This window comes from Nothobranchius furzeri, chromosome 6 (genome assembly GCF_043380555.1).
Source record: "Nothobranchius furzeri strain GRZ-AD chromosome 6, NfurGRZ-RIMD1, whole genome shotgun sequence".
Lineage (NCBI taxonomy): Eukaryota > Metazoa > Chordata > Actinopteri > Cyprinodontiformes > Nothobranchiidae > Nothobranchius > Nothobranchius furzeri.
The window spans coordinates 79,965,658-79,989,708 of record NC_091746.1 but is presented as its reverse complement, the minus strand read 5'-3'; the positions used below and the strand labels follow the sequence as shown (position 1 = coordinate 79,989,708).

At 42.2% G+C, this 24,051-nt stretch overlaps 2 protein-coding genes and 1 non-coding gene across 6 annotated transcripts; 1 reads left to right on the top strand and 2 right to left on the bottom strand.

Moving 5' to 3' along the window:
- Nucleotides 1-63: 63 nt before the first annotated feature.
- sparcl1 (SPARC-like 1) lies at nucleotides 64-20,177 on the top strand. 3 transcript variants are annotated; one of them, XM_070552835.1, is made up of 13 exons: nucleotides 64-151; nucleotides 1,898-2,043; nucleotides 12,638-12,814; nucleotides 14,044-14,099; nucleotides 14,202-14,267; nucleotides 14,369-15,226; nucleotides 16,114-16,222; nucleotides 17,095-17,216; nucleotides 17,290-17,410; nucleotides 17,494-17,630; nucleotides 18,300-18,448; nucleotides 19,372-19,520; nucleotides 19,636-20,177. In XM_070552835.1, exons 3-13 carry the CDS (start codon nucleotides 12,802-12,804, stop codon nucleotides 19,662-19,664), a joined length of 1,809 nt encoding a protein of 602 aa, XP_070408936.1. In that variant the 5' UTR covers nucleotides 64-151; nucleotides 1,898-2,043; nucleotides 12,638-12,801; the 3' UTR covers nucleotides 19,665-20,177. The 3 variants fall into 3 exon arrangements, with proteins under 3 accessions (XP_070408936.1, XP_015799154.1, XP_054600784.1); XM_054744809.2 differs by lacking the exons at nucleotides 64-151; nucleotides 1,898-2,043 and adding exons at nucleotides 4,117-4,252; nucleotides 4,490-4,674; XM_015943668.3 differs by lacking the exons at nucleotides 64-151; nucleotides 1,898-2,043 and adding an exon at nucleotides 4,112-4,252.
- On the bottom strand, nucleotides 1,947-2,020 carry trnai-aau (transfer RNA isoleucine (anticodon AAU)). The gene has a single exon. It is a non-coding gene; the product is annotated as a tRNA-Ile (tRNA).
- scpp1 (secretory calcium-binding phosphoprotein 1) lies at nucleotides 3,655-6,590 on the bottom strand. 2 transcript variants are annotated; one of them, XM_015943678.3, is made up of 9 exons: nucleotides 6,482-6,590; nucleotides 6,206-6,260; nucleotides 5,956-6,000; nucleotides 5,648-5,701; nucleotides 5,532-5,558; nucleotides 5,404-5,445; nucleotides 5,217-5,258; nucleotides 4,443-4,502; nucleotides 3,655-4,345 (listed from the first exon to the last, which is right to left on the bottom strand). In XM_015943678.3, exons 2-9 carry the CDS (start codon nucleotides 6,257-6,259, stop codon nucleotides 3,836-3,838), a joined length of 834 nt encoding a protein of 277 aa, XP_015799164.1. In that variant the 5' UTR covers nucleotide 6,260; nucleotides 6,482-6,590; the 3' UTR covers nucleotides 3,655-3,835. The 2 variants fall into 2 exon arrangements, with proteins under 2 accessions (XP_015799164.1, XP_015799165.1); XM_015943679.3 differs by having other exon boundaries at nucleotides 3,655-4,342.
- Nucleotides 20,178-24,051: the final 3,874 nt, after the last annotated feature.

Here is a 24,051-nt window from a genome sequence, read left to right as displayed (position 1 = left end):
ATTTGAGGAACTGCAAACCTAAGCCGGTGTATTGCTGCCCCCTGCTGGTTTTTGTAGGTTACATCATCCTAACGCGCGAAGCGTTCAAATTTGTGTCCCTAAACAGCAACTGTTATTTCAAGATGGCGCAAAGCTGGAGCGTCGACCACGGGTATGTGTCTAAAATGTAAAATTAAAAGCTAATAGGAAGACTTAGAATAAACGCTGGTGAGTAATCTTAATTAAAAAGAACAAGTCTGTGAATGGGTTACACAGAATATGATAATAAACACACTGAGCCCAGATTACATTCACAAATTCCACCTGTGTTAAAACGTTACATCTAATTCAGCAAGAAGTCATTTTTAACATACAGTGTCAATACTTTTCAGCTCTGCATTATCTCTGGTAAAATGATACACGTTAATTTTGATGATCAGTTGTTTTGCTGCCAATCAAAAAGGGCCGTTTAGAGGCGCTTGTTGTTTTATTTTAGTGACATTTTGTTCCTTTGTCTCCATCTAGTGTTTAATGTGATGTTTGTGACATTTCGATTATAAAGTACCAAATCATTGCTCTACGTGGGACTACTCATGAATTGAATGCCAAAAGAATCATAAGAAAGTTTAAAACAGTCAATGGCCCATTCAACGGTCAAACCCACGAATGTATTAACACCAGATTCTCACCTGCTGAGATAAAAAGCCATGTTTAGACCGACACAAAGGTAAAACCATACACATATAGGTATAAATGAGTTTTTTTTGTTCCTGAACTGAGCAAATGTGTAATCAACGCCTTTGACTGATTAAATCTTATTTGGACACAAGACAAACATTTTAAAATCAATAAACACAGTAAAAAAAAAGAGAAGGAAAGATGTACAAATAAAAGGAAAACCGTTGGCCCAAAGGGAGTGGGAAGAAGCTAGTGCTTATTCAAGTCTTGCCAAACACTACAAATCTACCTTAAAGAGCAAGTCACCCCCAAATCAACTTTTTTTGCTGATAAACTAAATAAGCGAGTGTCTAATCGTGCTGCAGACACGTGTCGTCAATAATTTGGCACTTCAGTGCATCTTAGTTAAAATTTAAATATTCTGCCTAAAACTGGCAGTGTTGTGCCGTTGTCAGGCAAAAACTCTGCACTGTATTTGAATTTAAATCTGCCACCGCTATTGGCTAAGAGGTATGCTATGATGTAAACTGGTACATTATGATGTCACAATGCCGTTGTGAGCCTGTGTGTGTGTGTATTTGTTAGCGGCTCCGCCCTCTCGGTCTGCCTGGCAACAGCATTTGTTGCATTTTTCAAACATGAAGTGGGAGTGGAGTTAGACTCTGGTAGGGGGTGACTTGCTCTTTAAATGATTAGAATAAATAACTTTTTGTTTTTGTGGTGGGAAACTAAAGTGAATAAATACAGAGCCTTACAGAGTATTCACATCCCTTTTATGCCTTTTTACATGTTACAACGTTTTTAGTTAGATTTTCTGTGATAGACCAACACAAAGTACATAAAAGTGAAGTGGAATAAATTGATACACATTTGATATTACCAAATAAAATGTGTGGCGAGCATCTGTACACCAAGTAAACCAACTGCTTTATTTAAGAAAATGCGAACAATTTCACAAAACACTGGCCTGATAGTCTTATTGTTCCATTGGCATTTGTCTCCATCTAGTGTTTGAAACTTACGACGCTAGGGTCGTAAACTCATGCATATAAATATTTATTACATGATATCTGTGACGTTTTGATTTTGTAGCCTATGAATTATCTCTTCACAATGACACAAACAGTAGTAACCATGAAATATGAACGCCTAGAGCAGTGGTTCTCAAAGTGGGGACTGGGACCCCATAGAAAAGTTAAAAGTCTAAATTACCACATCTATTCTGTGCACGCATGTGTAGGTTGCAGGGCCTGGCTGGAGTTGGACACGGGCAGGGTGTAAAAGCACAGTGGCCCGTACGGGGATCGAACCCGCGACCTTGGCGTTATTAGCACCACGCTCTAACCAACTGAGCTAACCGGCCATGTTGCCGATCCACCCAACTTTGTAAGTCATGAAACTCACTTTCTGAGAAGATTCCCAAGAAATGTCAGATTCTCTTGTAATATTCTGTTCGTATTCACGCTTTACAGGCCTGCCAACTGTGTTTGTGTGTGTGTGTACAGTACAGTACAGTACAGGCCAAAAATTTGGACACACGTTCTCATTCAATGTGTTTTCTTCATTTTCATGACCATTTACAAAGGGGCCAACAAGTGCAAAACACCTCTTGGAACTCCTTCAAACCTATTGGAAAACCACTTGAAGCTCATCTAGAGAATGCCAAGAGTGTGCAAAGCAGTAATCAGGGCAAAGGGTGGCTATTTGAAGAGAATAGAATCTAAAACATGTTTTCGGTTATTTCACATTTTTTGGCTAAGTACATAACCCCACATGTGTTCATTCATAATTTTGAAGCCTTCAGTGAGAATCTACCAATGTATGGTCATGAAAATAAAGAAAACACATTGAATGAGATCGACAGGCGGATTGGTTCAGCGTCTGCAGTGATGCCGGACGCTGAGCCGATCTGTTGTGGTGAAGAGGGAGCTGAGCCAGAAAGCCAGGCTCTCGATTTACCGGTCGATCTACGTCCCAATCCTCACCTATGGTCATGAGCTTTGGGTAATGACCGAAAGAACGAGATCGCGGATACAAGCGGCCGAAATGAGTTTCCTCCGTAGGGTGGCCGGGCTCAGCCTTAGAGATAGGGTGAGGAGCTCGGACATTCGGGAGGGACTCGGAGTAGAACCGCTGCTCCTCCGCATCGAAAGGAGTCAGTTGAGGTGGTTTGGGTATCTGGTCAGGATGCCTCCTGGACGCCTCCCCGGGGAGGTGTTTCGGGCATGTCCTGCCGACAGGAGTCCCCCAGGTCGACCCAGGACACGTTGGAGAGGTTACATCTCCAATCTGGTCCGGGAATGCCTTGGGGTCCTGCTGGAGGAACTGGTGGAGGTGGCCGGGGAGAGGACGGTCTGGAGCTCCCTAGTTGGGATGCTGCCCCCGTGACCCGGACCCGGATAAGTGGAGGAAGACAACGACGACGACATTGAATGAGACAGGTGTGTCAAAACTTTTGACCGGCACTGTATGTAAGTATAGAATAGAATAGAATGGAATAGAATATACTTTGTTGATCCCACAGTGGGAAAGTTCAAAGCTCACAGCATTAAGCTACTATTGTAACCCTCAGCATTAAAAAATGAAAAAAAAAAAGAAATCCAGTTTCCAAGAAGAAACAGCATAAAGGACACATGCAAATGTGCATGCAGATGTTGCACACATACTGAATATAGCGCTTTAAGGTCTCAGTTTAGTGTTTCCTCTACAAAGAAACATTATTTCAACATTATTCCAAGATTACTGTGTTGTGATTTGTTCTGATGGAACCATAAAAACAAAAACAGGCTTTGTTTTTGTAAAATTTACTGTGAGAAAAATCAATACTTTGTTATTATTACTTATGACACAGACACACACACACACACACACACACACACACACACACACACACACACACACACACACACACACACACACACACATTTGAGACAAGTGCACAGCTGCATAACTTATATATCTTTTGTAATAAGACAGTTATAACAATGATCACATGTTTATTTATTTATTAACATAAAATTCCTGAATACATTGTTGAATTTGGCTTTTAAATATCATCAAAGCAAAGTAAAGCTTATGGTGTAATAAGACAGTCATTTTCACACATACGAGTCAATAAGCTGCAGTTAGCGCAATGCTAATGTTAAGTCTTCAGTAATGCTCACAACATGAAGACATGTCATCGTCTCCTCAGTCTCAGCTCCCCTTCATCATCTGGCACCATCAGGTGGTTCACTGAGAAGTGAGCATCATCTCCTATACTCTGGAACAAGTGCTCCTCACTTTCACAGCTCTGGGTCCCATTAACACAGTCACTGGTTTTGATTTGCTGCAGCTCGGAGCTGTCACTGGCGTTACTGTCCTCTGTGCTCCTGCTCACGCTCTCGCTGCTGTTCTCTTCACTCTCAGGGCTTTCATGGCTGATGCTCTCGCTGCTGTTGCTGGTGGCAGCTGTGATGTCGCTGGTGTCGGTGCTGTCGCTGGTGGTGTCGCTGCTGTCCGTGGTGGTGGTGTCCAGCAGCGGCTGCTTTGTGTGACTCGGAGCTTTCTTGGTGGATGTGCGAGTTGGCTGTTTGTCAGCCAGCTTGGTGTTCAGGTATTCTGGTTGACCTTTAACCTCCGTGCTGCTTGAGTTGTCCTCTGCACTGAGGGTTTTGACCAAACCTGGGAACACTCTCACCCAACTCTGCTGTGGAGAGGTGTAAAAAAAAGTGTATTTTTACTAACTTTTAACATCTGGTGAGACAAAATTGGATCTAAAATTAAGTGAAAAATATTTGCCTTACCTTTCGGATGTTTTCCTCACTGCCCATGCTGTCATCCTTGGTTTCAGGCATCGAGTCCATCTGAGCAAGAATAATAGAGGTCAAGATCAATCATCCATCCATCTATTTTCATCCGCTTATTTGGAGTCGGGTCGCGGGGGGCAGTAGCTTAAGTCAAGAGGCCCTGACTTCCCATCTCCCCAGCCACTTGGGCCAGCTCTTCCGGGGGAATCCCAAGGGGTTCCCTGGCCAGGTGAGAGACATAGTCCCTCCAACGTGTCCTGGGTCTACCTTTAGGTCTCCTCCCGGTTTGACGTGCCCGGAAAACCTCACCAGGGAGGCGTCCAGGAGGCATCCTGACCAGATGCCTGAGCCACCTCAACTGGCTCCTCTCGATGTGGAGGAGCAGCGGGTCTACTTCGAGCCCCTCCCGGATGACCGAACTTCTCACCCTATCTCTAAGGGAGAGCCCAGCCACTCTTCGGAGAAAACTCATTTCGGCCGCTTGTATCCACAATCTCGTTCTTTCGGTCACTACCCAAAGCTCATGACCATAGGTGAGGGTAGGAACGTAGATCGACCGGTAAATCGAGATCAATCAATCTACCTCTATTTATATAGCACCTTCCACTGGCTTTGCAGGAGGCGCTGAACATAAAATACACTAAAAACACAGAGAGCAATAAAAAAACATACAAAATGTATAAGCATTAAAAGCATAAAACCAACTCAAAAGCCAAATGATAAAAAAGATTTATACATTAGTAAATGATTTGTGAATTCATTTCCTCTTACCCCGTTATCCTCGTCTGATTGGCTGTTACTCTCTTCTGAGGTCTGTTTATAAGAATGGATAAGCACAACAACTTAGTGAAACACATAAAAGCTCTGGCAAAACAAAACAATTTCCTATAAATGCATGTATACTTGTAATTTAGGAAACTGACAGTTTATAGCAAATATGCTTGTCGACGCAACACACCTTGTCTTCTGAAGTGGATTCTGTGGACTCTGACTCAGAACTCTGTTAAAAAAAGAATTTGTTTTTAGCACAAAACAGTTTTTTTCCCCAATCTGTGACTGAAAGATTCAGAATAAAAACAATCTCACTTGATTTGAGACGTTCTCTTCTGAGCTCTGCATCACAAAGAGAGAAATTCACCCATTTATTAAAAAAAAACACGCATTAATATTAAGCTAACCACTAAAATGAATCCATTCCTTACCTGAATCTCTGAGGTGTTATTTTCAGCAGATTTTGAAGCCGACAAACTTTCAGTCTGGAGAAAAGCAAAAAACAAATGAAGCTCACAGCTAATTAGACTTGATTACAGCTTTAGACTGCAGCAGAAACAACAAACATGTTCGCATCAGATCCACTCATGTCGAGTCCGGTGCTGCAGAAACACAAACATTGCAAACAATCGTCTCTGCAGACGCGCCCATTGTTAGGTTTTCTGCTGACGCCATCAGAGGAACAAATAAAATCCTGCACACCGTTCAGATCCAAATGCAGTTTATCAGCGTGACTTACTGAGTTTGAGTCGAGCTCACTCGATACCAGGGCATTGTGTAAAATCTGCCAGAATGAAACAGACACCATTGTTACCAGAGAAGAGAACACATCCAGGGTGATGATGATTTATGGTAATATTCATTTTTATGAAGGGAATAGTGTACAAGAATGGTATAGTTCTTTGATGAAAAAGCCTAAAATATTCTTTGTAAACATTTAAAATGATAACTTTCATAACTATTTCAAGATTCAAGAGTTTTATACTTACTGGGTTGGCAAAAGCTGCTCCAAAAAGACAAAATGTGATGAATGCAGCCTTCATTCTGTAACATAAGTTTCACTGCAATTAGTTCAAGTCAGTTCAAAAGTTTAGTGACAAATTATTATAAAAAGCATCCATGCAAAAAGTGTGGCAACATCAAATTTAAAAGGTTCATGAATGCAGAAAAGGCTTTTTTGCACTGAAGGTAGTGCAAACATGAAAGGTTTACCATGCATCCACCCAATACTGCTGTCAGACGAACATATAAAGAAAACTCCAAACCTGGTAGAGAGGATTCGTTTATATCCCGGTGGTTCAGAGTGTGTGCAGTTACAGTCTCTGTGTACCAGCAAGAATCCAGATCCGGGTCCGAGCTACGTCTCAGCTGTGTGGGGATACGCTACACGCCGCTGTATATATGTAACCTCATTTAAGACGATTGCATCACTTCCTTCCGGACGTCTCCCTCTTGCCGACACACGAAGGTGTATTTGTCCCAAGAAGGGAGCCTAAAAACAAACTGGTGATGATGATGACTGTAGGCGAACACACACACACACACACACACACACACACACACACACACACACACACACACACACACACACACACACACACACACACACACACAAGCACACACACAAGCACACACACACACAGAGCTTCTTTCAGTCTTGCATAAATTTCCTCCACCCCCTCACAAGTCTTTAGAGGAATATAGTTTATGCCGCTAAACCATAGGTTTGTGGCCTGTTTAAAAAAAAACAACACAAAGTCACCCACTCTGAGTGGAAAGGAGAGGGCCAGACAGGTCTGAGCAGCACAGCACGGGCTTGTTTCCGGTGAAATTGGGTGTTTTTACTTTTCTTTCACAAGGAAGAAAAACCTTTAATTACTTTAAACATTACTTAAAAAATCTAACTTTCTTTAAAACATATTTTGAATAATATTCCCATCAGTGTTCAGCTTGTTCCAGGAAACATGGCTCAAACCTGGCCCTGTACAGTAGGAAGTCTAACTTTAAACTTCTATATTTTCTCCCCAAGGCCCATAATTGCTTCCTGGATGTCCTTATATGGTCAGAGCCAAAATAGGGTTACAGAATTCCTTGTTTCGCCCTACTTTGGATTTCTACTGAGCAGACGAAAGCAGCAATTAGCCTGGATGTTCACCAGTCTGGAGTTCACCGCCAAAGCCACAGGGCAGGAGTGGGGAGGGGATGATTGATGCTTGAGGGACACAGACAGTCTAAATATCTGCTCACTGCAATCTCACCCAGGTTTTGCCCTCGTTCTCCAGCCGCACGCCTCGTGCTAATGCTCGCAACATTTGAAATAAAGTTCAGATTAATGTAAATAACGGCGTCTCAAGGATTTTCCTCCATGTTTTCACACCTCTGGATGATTTGAGAGTTTTAAAAGTAAACTGAGTAAACTCTCAAGATAAGCATAACCTTAAATATTAAGTTATTATTTAAAAATGGGCTGATTTTGATGTGATAGCTTCTTCAGCTTGCATATTGTATTTTAGGAGCAGCTTTAGAGGCCAAGACTGAGGCTGACCTCAGACTCAGACTGGATCTGGTTAAGTCTGGTTTTTCTATGTTTGAGTTAGTTATCATTTCAAATCCAATTTTGAAGCAGTTCAACCCCAGTATGTTAGAAATGCAGGTTCAACTGGATGTAAAAACCAAAAAAATAAATAAAAATCAACTTTTACAACAAAATCCGACTCAAGTTTGGGAGATTTAAAGATGTGGATCACTGAAAAAACATTTTTAAAGATTATTTCTGATTAGAATGGGTCACTCTGACTTTGTCATGCAGGCTGCACATAAAAATAGTCTCCTACACCTATCTCATTAGCTTCTGATAGAAAATAGATTAGAAAAGCCTGAAAGATCTACATCACACTGTCATTCGTGGACTCACCCATCTTGACTTGAGACGGGGAAGGCTGCTGTTGGTTTAGTGTCCAGTAAACAGCAGAGAACATTTCAGCTAATAGAAGCTAACTGTTAGCATTAGCAACTCCACCACATATCAGAACTCCTCCAAGCTTGTATTATTTGTGGAGATAAAACATCAAAGATGCAAAGTTGTGTTGCTGTTAGCCAATCAGAGACGAGATGTCCAAATATCAGGAAATAAGAGTCCAAATCCTGCCGTCTGAAGCTCAACTCTGATATGACTCACTTCTAACTTCTGTAACTGGTGCTTTGTTTCCCCAGAGTATGACTTAGAAGGCATTCATTCCTACTAGAGATCACTGCAAATGTGTTAAATGAATGAGTGTTCTTACAAAACAGACTGGCTGTAAAAAGATCCATTTCTTCATTTTCACTGTTAGAGCTCATGGTGTGTGTTGAAGCTGAGAATATATAAAATATTTTTAAGCATAAGTCAGCTAGTTCCCAATAATAACGAATCTAAAAAAACAAAACATGAAGTAATCTCACATCTATTGTGGCTGTTCTGCTGAAACGCCTTCGTCTTCGTCTTCGTCTTCGTCTTCCTCCGCTTATCCGGGTCCGGGTCGCGGGGGCAGCATCCCAATTAGGGAGCTCCAGGCCGTCCTCTCCCCGGTCTTGTCCACCAGCTCCTCCGGCAGGACCCCAAGGCGTTCCCGGACCAGATTGGAGATGTAACCTCTCCAACGTGTCCTGGGTCGACCCGGGGGCCTTCTGCCGGCAGGACATGCCCGAAACACCTCCCCGGGGAGGCGTCCAGGAGGCATCCTGACCAGATGCCCAAACCACCTCAACTGGCTCCTTTCGATCCGGAGGAGCAGCGGTTCTACTCCGAGTCCCTCCCGAATGTGCGAGCTCCTCACCCTATCTCTAAGGCTGAGCCCGGCCACCCTACGGAGGAAACTCATTTCGGCCGCTTGTATCCGCAATCTCGTTCTTTCGGTCATTACCCAAAGCTCATGACCATAGGTGAGGATTGGGACGTAGATCGACCGGTAAATCGAGAGCCTGGCTTTCTGGCTCAGCTCCCTCTTCCCCACGACAGATCGGCTCAGCGTCCGCATCACTGCAGACGCCGAACCAATCCGCCTGTCGATCTCCCGATCCCTCCTACCCTCACTAGTGAACAAGACCCCGAGATACTTAAACTCCTCCACTTGAGGTAGGACCTCTCCCCCGACCCGGAGGTGGCAAGCCACCCTTTTCCGGTCGAGAACCATGGTCTCAGATTTGGAGGTGCTGATCCTCATCCCAGCCGCTTCACATTCGGCCGCGAACCTACCCAGCAAGAGCTGAAGGTCAGAGCTGGATGAAGCTAGGAGGACCACATCATCCGCAAAAAGCAGAGACGAGATTCTCCTGCCACCAAACTCGACACACTCCACACCACGGCTGCGTCTAGAAATTCTGTCCATAAAAGTGATGAACAGAAACGGTGACAAAGGGCAGCCCTGGCGGAGTCCAACCCTCACTGGGAACAGGTCCGACTTACTACCGGCTATGCGGACCAAACTCACGCTCCTCTGGTAAAGGGACTGAATGGCCCTTAACAGAAAGCCACCCACCCCATACTCCTGGAGCGTCCCCCACAGGGTGCCCCTGGGGACACGGTCATAAGCCTTCTCCAAATCCACAAAGCACATGTGGATTGGTTGGGCAAACTCCCATGCCCCCTCCATCACCCTTGCAAGGGTATAGAGCTGGTCCACAGTTCCACGGCCAGGACGAAAACCACATTGCTCCTCCTCTATCTGAGATTCAACTATCGATCGGACCCTCCTCTCCAGTACCTTGGCGTAGACCTTTCCAGGGAGGCTGAGGAGTGTGATCCCCCTATAGTTGGAACACACCCTCAGGTCACCCTTCTTAAAGATGGGGACCACCACCCCGGTCTGCCACTCCCTAGGAACTGCCCCCGATGACCACGCAATGTTGTAGAGACGTGTCAACCATGACAGCCCTACAACATCCATAGCCTTGAGATACCCAGGACGAACCTCATCCGCCCCCGGGGCTCCGCCGCTGTGTAGTTGTTTGACTACCTCAGCAACTTCTGCCCCCGAGATCGGACAGTCCATCCCCAGGCCTCCCAGCTCTGGTTCCTCCTCGGAATGCGCATTGGTGGGATTGAGGAGCTCCTCAAAGTATTCCTTCCACCGTCCGACTATAGCCTCAGTTGACGTCAGCAGCTCCCCATCCCCACTGTAAACAGTGTGAGCGAGTTGCTGCCTTCCTCTCCTGAGGCGCCGGACAGTTTGCCAGAACCTCTTTGGAGCCGATCGATAGTCTTTCTCCATGGCCTCACCAAACTCCTCCCACGCCCGAGATTTTGCCTCGGCAACTGCCACTGCTGCACCCCGCTTGGCTATCCGGTACCTGTCTGCTGCCTCCGGAGACCCACAGACCAGCCACGCCCTGTAGGCCTCCTTCTTCAGCCTGACGGCTCCCCGAACCTCTGGTGTCCACCAGCGGGTACGGGGGTTGCCACCACGACTGGCACCGGCCACCTTACGACCACAGCTAGCAACAGCCGCCTCGACAATCGCAGAGTGGAACAAGGCCCACTCGGACTCAATGTCCCCCACTGCTCTCGGGACGTGGTCAAAGCTCTGCCGGAGGTGGGAGTTGAAGACCGTCTTGACAGGTTCTTCTGCCAGGCGTTCCCAGCAGACCCTCACTATGCATTTGGGTCTGCCAGGTCTACGCGGCATGTTCCCTTGCCATCTGATCCAACTCACCACCAGGTGGTGATCAGTTGACAGCTCCGCCCCTCTCTTCACTCGGGTGTCCAAAACATACGGCCGCAGGTCAGATGATACGACTACAAAATCTATCATCGACCTGTGACCTAGGCTGCCCTGGTACCAAGTGTACCGGTGGGCATCCTTATGTTCGAACATGGTGTTCGTTATGGCCAAACTGCGGCTTGCACAGAAGTCCAATAACAAAACACCGCTCGAGTTCAGATTAGGTGGGCCGTTCCTCCCAATCACACCCCTCCAGGTCAAGCTGTCATTGCCCACGTGAGCATTGAAGTCCCCCAGCAGGACAATGGAGTCCCCTGATGGAGCACTATCTAGCACTCGTCCCAGGGACTCCAAAAAGGGTGGGTACTCTGAACTGATATTTGGCCCATAAGCACAAACAACAGTCAGGACCCGTTCCCCGACCCGAAGGCGCAAGGAAGCTACCCTCTTGTCCCCCGGGGTAAACCCCAACACACAGGCAGAGAGTCTCGGGGCTAACAAAAAGCCAACCCCAGCCCTCCGCCTCTCACCCGGAGCAACTCCAGCAAAGTAGAGTGTCCAACCCCTCTCCAGGTCTCGGGTTCCAGAGCCAATGCAATGTGTCGAGGTGAGTCCGACTATATCTAGCCGGTACCGCTCAACCTCTGCCACAAGCTCCTGCTCCTTCCCCGCCAGCGAGGTGACGTTCCATGTCCCAAAAACTAGTTTTCTTGTCCGGGGATTGGACCGCCAAGGCTCCCGCCTTGGTCTGCCACCCGATTCGCATTGCACCGGACCCTTCATGTTCCTCCTGCGGGTGGTGGGTCCACAGTTGGACGAGACCATGTATCCGGTTCGGGCTGGGCCCGGCCGGGCCCCATGGGCGAAAGCCCGGCCACCAGGCGCTCGCTCACGGGCCCCAACCCCAGGCCTGGCTCCAGGGTGGGACCCCGGTAACCCTCCGGGCCGGGTACTCCGACTCTTCGTTTTAACCGCCATGAAAGATCCTTCGAACCGTTCTTTGTCTCACCCTTCACCTAAGACCAATTTGTCATGGGAGACCCTACCAGGGGCACTAAGTGCCCCAGACAACATAGCTCCTAGGATCATTAGGGCACTCAAACTCCTCCACCACGATAAGGTGACGGTTCAAGGAGGAACAGGAACTGTTCTGCTGAAACGCTCTCATGTTATCCCCTGATTTCTCAGCAGATATACTCAAGTTTTTTTTAACTCGTATTTGCTGCTATGAGTTTTTTCAGCCTGAAGTGACCCAGACACACACAGCTATATGTGGGTCTTAAACTGTCACTATTTGTGTAAACAGACCTTTCTCCCTCCCAGAACACACACCCCGTTTCATGTAAACACACGCTGACCTGAGGCATGATTTCCACACACAAGATTATTATACTTGTAGCTCCTGTGATGAGAGAGGGGCAGTGAGAGTCACTGACTCCTTGCGTTTGGTTTACCCTCATGATGCAGTGACATCTAGTGGTCAAAATTACAAATGACTGAGCAACAGCCACATAAAACCAATTTCAAAATTTCATTCCACGTGAAACGATTACATGTTGATGAATTCATGATATTATCTGCGAAAGGTAAATACTTTTGTTTTAAACTTTGTGTTTGAATGTTTTCTTATTTTCATGGGGAAACATTCCCATTCCCAGGCAGTCCACCCAACTGAAATTCAATGTGCCTTTGTGGCTCTCCCTTTATCTCTGCACCCCACAGACCCTCCCCAGATCAGTGGCACCCCGGATCCTGAAAACACCCCCACACCAGTGTGTGTGTGCCGGATGCCAGTTTGCATTAGTGCTGTCTTGAATACAAAAGGACATTTTCACAGGTCTGACTCAGGCCCATGCTGGTGATTCAGAGGGATTGTCAATCTTCTAATGCAAGCAGCAGGTAAGGTCTGATACATGTTTAAACATTCAGCTGTGCAGCTTAAAAGCACAAAAAACATTTTTAGTCTGCTAAAACGTCCCCGGATGAACCTGAAGGGTAAGTTATACAGATGCTACACTTCAGATATTGATTTTAAGAAAGTAAGAAAAACCTATTTTAAAAGAAATGTTAGCTTATGTTTTGCCTAAAAAGAAAATACATCTGATCTGCAAAACAGAACTAATCAAAACAAGGTAAATTTTATTAAATATGATAAACTTATCTGGTTTTGAGTAAAACAAAAACATTTGTTTTAAGAATTCCAGCAAATTTTGTTAACTCCGTTGAGAGATTTTATTCTACCCAAAACACAAACATCTGATCATATTTAAGAACATTTACCTGATATCAAGTAGCTCTGTTTTTGCAAATAAGGCTTTTTTCCCTTTTAGACAGAAAAATAAGATCAAATGTCTAAAAGCAAGGCTTTCCTTTTACTTTTTTGAAAATCAATTTTTGCAGTGAACCAACTTTGTGATGGTGCTTTATAAAGGTTTGCTATTAATTCTTTTGTTTATGACTCATTCGATTTTGTTTTGCTTAGATGAGAATTGGTTTACAGTTGTTTTTGCATACTTAGACACATTAAAACACTGCACATTCACAACTGTACACAAACGGATCAACAACAAAATGTTGTTAAAATTCTTCAAAAATCATGTTAAGTTCAACTAAATTGAGAAATGATTTGTAATCAGGGGTCAGTAATTTCTCACACTGCAAATCAATACCCTTGCATTTGAGTGTGAGGAATCAAAATCTGACAAGGAATGAAACGTGTTTGTTTAATTTCCAAACGTACAGCCCTGCTGTCTTTGTCAGGCCCGTTTTGGCGAAGCGTGAAGCCGTTATTCCACCAGACGGATCCGGTGATGTCTCTGTAGAGTCGGATTGTGGACTTAGTCAACTTTTTCCAGTCTGGTAGCTTCCGGTGTTTACTTTAGTCCTGAATGTGACTTTAGAGAGCGAGGCGCATCTCAGAGGCTTATCACCATGGCAACGCCGGAGGCCAGTGGAGCTCTGCTTGACACAAAAGTGTCGGCTGCATTCAAATGCATCAGTCTGCTTTATTTCAAAAACATGCACCCAGTTCACAAATTAGGAATTAATTTCCATAATAATAAGATTTAGAGTGTTTAAATGAAGTTTCTTTTGGGTATTTTTTTTTACATTATTTGTTTTATTTTTAGATATGAGGGCCTGCTTCTTCTTTGTTTTCTTACTGGCAGCAACATTTGCTCTTTCTGTAAGTAGTGAATGTGATTTTTCTCACTTTATTGTATACACATTTAAACAAGCAAAGGCAGCTACAAAAACTGATGCTGTTAATCGTTTATTTTATATCTAGGTCAAAAGTAAACCTCATGGCAAACACCACAGACCTCTGGAGACTTCTCACTCAGCCAAAGGAAAGGTGCCTAACACTAAACACATGTCTGATATTATTATTATTATTATAAAAATAGTTTCAGATAATTAAAAATCACAAGTAAAACATGTATCTTCTTGTTTAAGGATTTAATCACAAAGGAGGCCTACAAGGCACAGTTGTTGCCCACTTTGGCCGCGTTTGAAGCTAGCAACCACGAGCAGCAAGATGGAGAAATGATCTCGGAGGACAACACCAACACTGAAAATGAAGATGACGAGGTGACTGAAAACAAAAAGAAAAGCAGTGCAGTCCTGTTGAGTGAGGAAGAACTGGTAGATCTCCTAAAGAAAGAGACAGAAGAAGAGGAAGAAGCAAAAGAAAGTGAGGTGGAGGATGAGGAAGCAGAAGCTGGAATGATGGAGAATCCCACTGACAATGATGGGAATAAGAATGTTGGAATGTTAGAGGAAACAGAGGGCAGCACAGAATCAGAACTTCCTGCAGATCCTGATTATGCTGCTGATGGTGAACTTCTACAACCTCTACAGACTGAACCAGCTGCTGATGACACTCCGTCTGATCAGAGTCAGGATCTTCTAGATGCTAAAAATGAGGATGATGATGAAAAGACTGAGGCCATGCAAACCTCAGAGACAGGAAACACTGTAGGAGCCCCTGATCAGGACAAAGATTCACTGACTGAAAAAAAAAGTGTCAGTAATGAAGAACTGGAGGCAAATGATGATCCTCTAGTGTCAAAGAGCCTCAAATCAGGTTTACAAATGTCTCAAAAGGAGGAGAAAAGTAAAAATGAGAGTGGAACTTCCACCAAGAGAAATACAAGAAAACCAAAGAAAAACCAAAGAGCCAAGAAAGACTCTCCTCAGAGAAATGAAACACGTTCTACGCAAGAACCGGATCAACAGGACCGCCAGGAGCCAGAGGACGCCGGAACAGAGAACATAGCCCAAAAAGCAAAGAGAGGACGCGCGGGAAAATGGGTAATGCACTTTTACATTGGATCAGTCTTTCAGTGAGTCACAACAGAATTCACTAACCATCTGATGAACTGTTTTATCTTTGTACTTTTGGCTTCACATCCCAAAACTACGATTTTGGTTGTCATGCATCAAATTTTATGCTTTATTGTTTTCTACCACACCAAATGAAAAAGCAACAAATCAAGAAACAAATATTTTCCTCAGCAAGCCAAGCAAGCAGGCAAAGTTATACAATTTTTATGAGCTTTTCACTGCCCAGATATGCAAATCCTTTGGGAACGTCAATTAAAGTTGAAAATCTGATTAAGATAAATGAAAAAAAGCTTTAAACTACTATTTGATGAATAATAATTTGGAGTTAAAATAAATTGTGCTAGTCCTTGAAGCTCATTAAGGTGTCATGTATGTTTAAATAGAATATAAAGCTGGTTGGCCTTAGATAAAGGATCATGATAAGTACCTTCACAAAACTTGTCAGAAATCAAGAAGAAATAAGTGACAGAATTAATGGTGCTACATTTACAACTTGCAAACACTTCTTCCAAAAGCAGCAGATAAACAAGAACAGCGTCCCGAGAACACATCCCTGTGGAACACCACAAGTCTGTGGACAAAAATCTGATATAAATCATGTGAATGAACCATAGACATTTCTGGAATTAGGGATGTTGTTAAGTCTCAAAAACAGAGAATATGTGAACATGTCAGCAGAAACCAAACTCCCAGTTAATACTGGTCTTGCCCTTTAACTGCTGCGATTATCAGCAGCGCCTCCAAGTGGCCAAATTTCTAACAAATCTGTTATGATTACAGTGAGCTGACATTCTAAAATAAACTGAAATTGTTTCCATAAATCCACAAAAATCATGTTTCTTTTTCATTTTCAGGGTCCTTTAGTCGGTGTGAATCCAGTGCAGATTAGAGCTTCAGCAGAACTCTATCCCAGGTCCAGGTCCTTACTTGGCGGAGACATCCATCTTCTAAAAACCCAGTCTGGTTAGAAATTATTTTCATATTTTAACTTGAGTTGAGTAAGCAGCAGAAGAAATTAGAAGTAGAAGAAGGCTCAGCTTCAAAGCTACGTAAATAATGTTTTAATACGGGAGCTTTTTGTTGAAAACCTCTGTAGAAAGGCAGCAGTGAAGAGATATTATGGGTCTTCAACTACAAGCTACAAATCAAAGTTTTGACTGAAAAAAAAATACAAACATTCAGCAGAAATAACATATTATGATTCGATAATCACAAAACAGAATCTACTCTGTAAAACTATATTTGATTTACTTATCTCAGTACAGGCTCAATTGTTTCCCAGTTTAATGATGATTTGTTTGCAAGAAAATACATAAAAGAAGAAAGAAATACAAACATTTACATACAAATTGAAATGTTAGACGTTTAAATCATATCTAAGAACCTGAAAATGAGTAAATAACATTTTCAAACCTTGCAAACTGAAAACAATGAATATTTGATGCTCACATGTTTTCTGAACAGTGGAGTGTTTTTTCTAAATCATTACATTTTAACGTTACTTTAGAGCCATAAAAACCCTTCATTCTCTCTGGTCAGGAGTGTTCATAAGGACTAACTCTATACTAACAATGTCTGAGTGAGAGGAATTTGCTGACTGGGTCATTTTGCACCAATTTCTGCATGAATAGTGCCCACATGGCTTCACGGTCCCAACCAAACAGCCCTGCAGGCTTAGTGAGTGAATACGAGGTTGAATGAGATCCCACCACCAGCTCTAATGGTGGAGGAATGATGTGATGTAGTGTGTAGCTCAAATAGGGCAACCCATTCTATATTTTGTAATTCTAACTAAATACACAATTGGGAAACTTGTGTTTTGTTCTGACTTTTAGATCCATGTGAAAATTTCCGCTGCAAACGTGGAAAAACATGTAAACTCGACACAGATGGTAAACCAGGCTGTGTGTGTCAGCAACCTTCAGAGTGCCCAGGCAGGACGAATGAATTTGATCAGGCAGGTTCTTGCAATATGAGATCAAATTTCACCTGAAAAGGTTCAAACAATAAACGTTTTATTTTATTTTCAGGTTTGCGGGACAGACAACAAAACATATGACACGTCATGTGAGCTCTTTGCGATCAAATGCAACTTGGAGGGCACAAAGAAGGGCCACAGACTTCATCTGGACTACACCGGTCCCTGCAAATGTAATTCACACAAACTGTACCAGCTTTAAAAAAAACTACTTTTAAAGGATGGATGGAAGGTTTAACTCTGCTCTCTCCTTCAGTGATCCCTCTTTGTGTGAGCAACGAACTGGTCCAGTTTCCTCTCCGAATGAGGGACTGGCTGAAAAATGTGCTGCTGCAGCTGTACGAGCATGACTCGGCATCACCAGGCTTCCTCACTGCGAAGCAGAGATTTAAAGTAAGATACAAGAACATCATGTTATTGTTGCTGAGCAAAATGCACACTTGTCTTTGGAATGTTTAATTACCATTTTGTACAAAAATGTAGTTTATTGCATATTAAATCACAAAAGCAACATATTATTCTAATTTTTATCTTAATGAAGAACAAGCTAAAGATGGTCAACAGGTTCAAATTAAAGAGTGAAGTACCACCTTAGTGTATTCCTCAAGAAACTGAATTAATTTTTCTGAGGTCAACGTTTGAGAAAATGTTTGAAGGAAGACATGAAAACACCTCTGTGACAAATAATCCTTTTTTAAATTTGACTTTAAAACCCATACTTTACATAAAAAAATAGACATTGATGTATGAAAGTTTTAATATGGCCTCTTTAACAGGGAATCCTTATTTAGGAATTAGTAATTTAAACAATAACTGATGTTTTATCCTCAAGCGTCAAAGAATGAATGAATGAATGTTAAATATATTTGTAAGGTTTTAAGCAACAGCAGATGCATCAGAATTTGACTTTTTTTCTACAAATGAGATGAAATTGGAAACAAACGCAGAATGTAAAAATGAATGAATTAAGCTGGTTTTAAATAGAACTGCACATGTTAATGACTTGTAAATGTTGTAAAAGACATTTTTTAAAGAGAAAATTAGATTTTTATTTTTGTTTAGGTCAAGAAAATCTTTGAGAATGAGAGGCGACTTCATGCTGGAGATCACCCCCTGGAGCTTCTTGCACAGGACTTTGAGAAGAACTACAACATGTACATCTATCCAGTGCACTGGCAGTTTGCTCAGCTGGACCAGCATCCCTCTGACAGGTACATTTTAACAAAGTGAACTGCATCAAAATCTGATTTCGGCAATAATTTCCAAAATACTCTCTTTGCAATTTTACCTGCTAAAGAAAAACACAAAAACTGTTTAAATATGAGATTATTAACTTAAGCTCATTTTTATTGCCCTCTATGAAACAGTCACAATTTAACATAAAGCTTGACTTGTTGTAAATTTTGTTGTTTGACAATCAATGTTAGAGAATAATTTATCTGATTCATTTAAAGCAGCTTCTGTTTAGCCATCAGGTAATCTTTTCAACAACACTCCTGCTGTTGGTTGCAACCTCTTGTTTGTCTTATTCGTAAATTATAATAAAAAGTTGATGCCCAAAAATAAAATAATAAATAAACCTTTGTTTAAACACAGAAGGTGGGCCATAAATTCTGAGCACAAGTGGGCCCAACAGAGAGCCCTGTGGAACGCCATTAGAAAAATCTTCATACACATGAACAATGATTGATAAAGAATGTAAAGGAGGTGTTAACAGAATTTATCAAGTTTGATAAAACTATATGTGAAATGAAATGAAAAATATTCAACCTTGAAATTGAAAAACTACCCTGTGTCTTTTTCATGACCATTAAAATAACACTTCAAAAAACATATTTTATATTTTGTTGACAAAATTCAGCTATGTTTCTTCAATTGATAAAAAGTACATTATTATTTTGTTAAGGATCTGATTATTATACCATAAAATCCCTCAAATAATTTAGATACCTTGGAGAGAAATTGTGTCCCATGAGCTTAAACATTTTTTTGGGGAATTATTTTTAGCTTTGTATACATATGTACCTTGTTCTTAAGCAAAGTATTTATATTTAACATTATGTCTTAGTATACTTCGTGTACCCTGTGATGACGTCTCAGTAATAAACATCCACTCACTGCTCATTCTATGCAGATTCTTGTCCCACTCAGAGCTGGCCCCGCTCAGGGTCCCTCTGGTGCCAATGGAGCACTGCACTTCCCGTTTCTTCCAGGAATGTGATGCTGACAAGGACAAGCAGGTGTCATTTAAAGAGTGGACCTCCTGCTTTGGTATCAAAGACGGTGAGAGCAACGCCACGTCTTATCGACCTAAAAATACTTAGCATTTATGTTAAAATTCAACATGATCACATGATGAATGCATATAAAATATTCTATCTGACATGTCTTTCCACAGATGACATGGACATCAACCTGCTATTTTGAGCTTCATCTTCTCCCTCCTCGCCATCACAGAGATTTGGAAACTTAAAAGAGAAGCCCTCAAGAATTTTTTTTTTGATTTTCTATCAGACTTGAGTTTAGATTAAATATATTTACTGTACCTCCACCTGTAAAAGACAAAGTTAGTTATCATTTATCTGTTAGAATACACGTGTGCTTTTAAATTAGGGAGCTGTGACTTCAGTTCAACTGATAGAATTGTGTATCTTATAAACTCGTGTACTTATCTGTTTATATTCTGCATCTGTTTTCAAATGAATTCCAAACATATAGATTTTAGGGTTTTTTATTATTTAGAGTAATTTAGTGGTGAGTAAATATAATTATATATAAGCCTTTAATCTATGAATGTTTACATTTTGATCAATTTCAAGCCTGTATGTAATACCTCTGTCGTAAATCACTAATTGTTTTTCTTAACTATGAAGCTAAGGTCTTCTGATTTCATGTTTTCTTTTAGAATGACAATTAAAATCTTGAAGAACTCCAACATTACTCATCAGGCTGTGGTGTTTTATAAGTTCCTGTGTACTTTTGTGACTTGTCCTCTGCACGTCACTCATATGTGGTTTTGGTTTGCCGCTTAATCCTAAATAATAGCCGTGTGAGAGGCAACAAAGCAAAAAAAAAAAAAGACAGAGAAAAGAAACAAGTGCAGCCAAGTCATGATGATTATAGTAACTTGTTGTTTTCAGAGGTGGATTCTGATTGGACCTTTCTGGAGGATCATTGATTTTGGCTCTGTATATATTGAGGAGGAAGCAGCTGGTCACCTGTAGATCGTCCGCTGATATACAACATGTACTGCATACTGTGGGTCATCTTTCAGACTCTAGCTTTTGTGGTAGAGGGTGGTGTGTCTTCAGGGAGTGCTGAGGCGCTTCTGAAGGGGGCAGCCAAAAACAATGGAGGAGGAGGCGCTGCAACTGCTGGTAATGCTGCCAATGCTGGGGCTCAAAATGGAGTTCCGTTGGCTGGGGGAGCCATCGTGGCACGCTTAGTCCAAATAGGCGGGTCACTTTTTATCCAGCCAGTGGGGAACCCTGCAGGTCAGGCTCCGGTGCAACAGCAGCTGATTCCCATCACCGCTCTCCAACAAGGTGGGACTCTTCTGGTGGGACAAGCAGGCGCTGGAGCCAATGGAAATCCACAGGGGCCGGTGGCTCAGCCAGCTGGGGGTGGGAGTGTGATTCTGGTTCCTGTCGTTCCACAGAACAACGCTGGAGTGGACCCTCAACTTGGCATGTTGAATCCTGGCCAACTGCAGCTGATTCCTGTAGCCGGGCCAAATAACCAGCAGCAACTGGGAGGTGGGAATGGTGGGAGAGGACTGAGGTTTCAGCGTTCAGTGACTGCGCGTCTCAGGAGGACACCGTCTCCAACAATGAAAGCTGTGGCTGCTGAAGAGGAGGAAGAATGTTCTGGGATGGACACAGAGGAAAGCAACTGAAATTAAATGATACCCTGCGGTTGAGAAAGATGATTTATTCTAACATCCTACTCACAGACCCTGCGTCATAGCATTCCAGACTTTAATATTGTCATTCAGTCCAAAAACCAATAAATCAATGAGTTATTTTAACTGCCAAGACATTGTTGGTTTCTTTATTTGAACACAGGCATCACCTGCGGCCAAATAGACATCTAAGCAAAACATTACATTAATAGTATTTAGAGCAACGTCTAAGATTACTGTTATTTTTGTGTGACAGAGAGACTGATAGAAAATACTCAAACATCTGTTTATAGTTCAGTGCCAGGTTGCAGCATGGTAATTTGGGGTTCTTAATTTGAAAAACATGTCAAACTTTTACATCACAGCTCGATTCATGGAGTATCTTCTTGCTGCTGAAAGCTTCTGGCAAAAATAAAAAACAATTCAATTATGTATTATGTAGGAATTAAATCATCTTTATGAATCACACCAAGAAATATAATTTCTTTCAACATAAAACTTCAAACAAGAAAAAATGTCTAAATGTGAAAGACATGACAGTGCGTAATTAAATGTCCAGACCAGACTTCCCACATGTTGTTTACCTGGTATGCTGTGAGCTGCTCAGTCAGCGGCAAAGAAACTGTTCCCAGACAGCATGAATCTGAGAAAAAATGAGCCGGCTACCCAGGGAATGAATTTAATGGCTCCAAACCTATAGAGAAAAAGAGCAGCCTAGACATACTAAGTCAGTTTATTTGTATTTGCTTCAGGCAAATGGAAATGGAAAATATAGATTCAAATATTTTTTGAGTCAGAGATTATGCTGAAAAAATTTAAGATACGATAAGATAATTGTACCGCACCGCACCACAATTCACCACACCACACTACACTGCAATACACCAAACCGCACCGCACTACAATACACCACACCACACCAGATCACACCACAATACACCAAACCGCACCACACCAAACAGCACCACACTACAATACACCGCACCACACCACACCACAATGCACCAAACCGCACCACAATATACCAAACCGCACCGCACCGCACCACAATACACCAAACCGCACCACACTACAATACACCACACCACACCAGATCACACCACAATACACCAAACCGCACCACACCAAACAGCACCACACTACAATACACCGCACCGCACCACACCAGACCACACCGCACCACAATACACCTAACTGCACCAGACCACACCACACCACAACGCTTATTGTTTCAGGCTGGAAGTGTTCCTCATGTACACTCGACCCGCTTCCAACAAAATTAGTCAAGCAGGTTTTACCTTCCCTATTACCAATTATTACTAACATCCTGCATTCTTCACTCACCTCTGGTGTGATCCTTTTAAAATTCAAAGTAGTGATAAATATAATAATCTCACCGGTTCTCAAGAAGCCAGGTTATGCCCAAATCACAGTACTGAAACTGCCATGGTTAAAACTACACATGATCTCCTAATGGCAGCCGACTCTGGCCTATTTAGTTTACTTCTTCTTCTCAACCTAACAGCAGCTTTTGACACAATTCTCCACTGTATCCTCCTAAAGCGTCTTCATTCTATTGGCTTTCGTGGTGCTGCATTATCCTGGTTCATCTCCTATCTATCTGATCATTCACATTTTGTCAAAATAAAGTTCTCTCAGTCACACCACTCACGAGTTTCATGTGGCGTACCACAGGGTTCTGTCCTGGGCCCTCTCTTGTTTATCATCTATATTCTACCACTTGGCAATATTTTTCGGAGTCACAATGTTAGCTTTCATTGTTATGCAGACAATACTCAACTATACCTTTCTTCTTCTCCTGCAGAATCCCTGCCCACCTCAATGCTCGTACACTGTCTCTGTGACATTAAATCTTGGTCCTCCCATAATATGTTAGCACTAAATGTTGAAAAAACTGAATTACTCATTATTGGAACGAAATCCATAGTTACTAAACTTGGCAAATTTTCATTCAAAATTGATGATTCCATTATTTCATAGTCTTTGCAGGTAAAAGTAGCCTGTGCTCTCATTTACAGCTCATTTGAACAATGTAATCTACTGTGCTTATTTTCATCTTCAGAATATCAGTTGGGTTTGTGCATCTCTTTCTACAAATTATATGAAGACCAGTGTTAATGCGATGGTTACCTCCCGCATTGACTACGGCAATGCACTTCTTGCAGGTCTTCCACAAAAATGTGTTCACAGACTTCAACTGGTACTAAATGCTGCAGCCCACATCATCACCACAACAACTTCCTCTCAACATAATACTCCAGTTCTTGAAGAGCTTCACTGGCTACCATTGCAATATCGTATTGAATTTAAAATTCTCCTTTTAAAATACAAAGCTCTGAATGCCATGACTCCTGTTTATTTAAGTAACCTTCTTAGCCAATGTAAAACTTCCTCCAGCAATTTGTTTAGCGACCTCTGTTCAATATTTTAAATCTTTGCTCAAAACACACTTAGTCAGGTAAGCAATTTCTGTGTGAGTGGCTGAACGCACCCACGGGCCAGGGAAAACATTAATTAGTGCCTAACGTGATTATATTGATATTGTTGCATTTACTGAATGCACCTGGGCGAAGCGTTTGACTGTTGCCTAATATTTTATCTATATTTTTTCCCTGATTCATCCAGTGATCCTAGATAACCTGTATTTCACTGTTGTAAATTGTTTTTACCTAAGATTTTATGATGTTGTTGTGCCATGTAACCTTTGTTAAAGTGGCCCTGCTCTATTATGCTGAAGTACTATGTACCCCTTGTCAAAGGGACCTTGAGAGTCCTGAAAGGCGCTTACAAATAAAATGTATTATTATGTGTATGTGTATTATTATTATTATTACAATAATTAACACACCTGACCACACCACACCATACCATTAAATTATATAAAATATATAG

What these genes read in the sequence shown, in the direction of transcription:
- sparcl1 (XM_070552835.1), top strand. An exon ending in CTCACTCAGCCAAAGGAAAG is followed by an intron (nt 14,268 to 14,368) that starts GTGCCTAACACT and finishes TTCTTGTTTAAG; the next exon opens with GATTTAATCACAAAGGAGGC. An exon ending in GAGGACGCGCGGGAAAATGG is followed by an intron (nt 15,227 to 16,113) that starts GTAATGCACTTT and finishes TTTCATTTTCAG; the next exon opens with GGTCCTTTAGTCGGTGTGAA.
- scpp1 (XM_015943678.3), bottom strand. Translation starts at nt 6,259, where the DNA reads ATGAAGGCTGCATTCATCACATTTTGTCTTTTTGGAGCAGCTTTTGCC. An exon ending in AATCAGACGAGGATAACGGG is followed by an intron (nt 4,503 to 5,216) that starts GTAAGAGGAAAT and finishes ATTCTTGCTCAG; the next exon opens with ATGGACTCGATGCCTGAAAC. An exon ending in GTGAGGAAAACATCCGAAAG is followed by an intron (nt 4,346 to 4,442) that starts GTAAGGCAAATA and finishes ACCTCTCCACAG; the next exon opens with CAGAGTTGGGTGAGAGTGTT.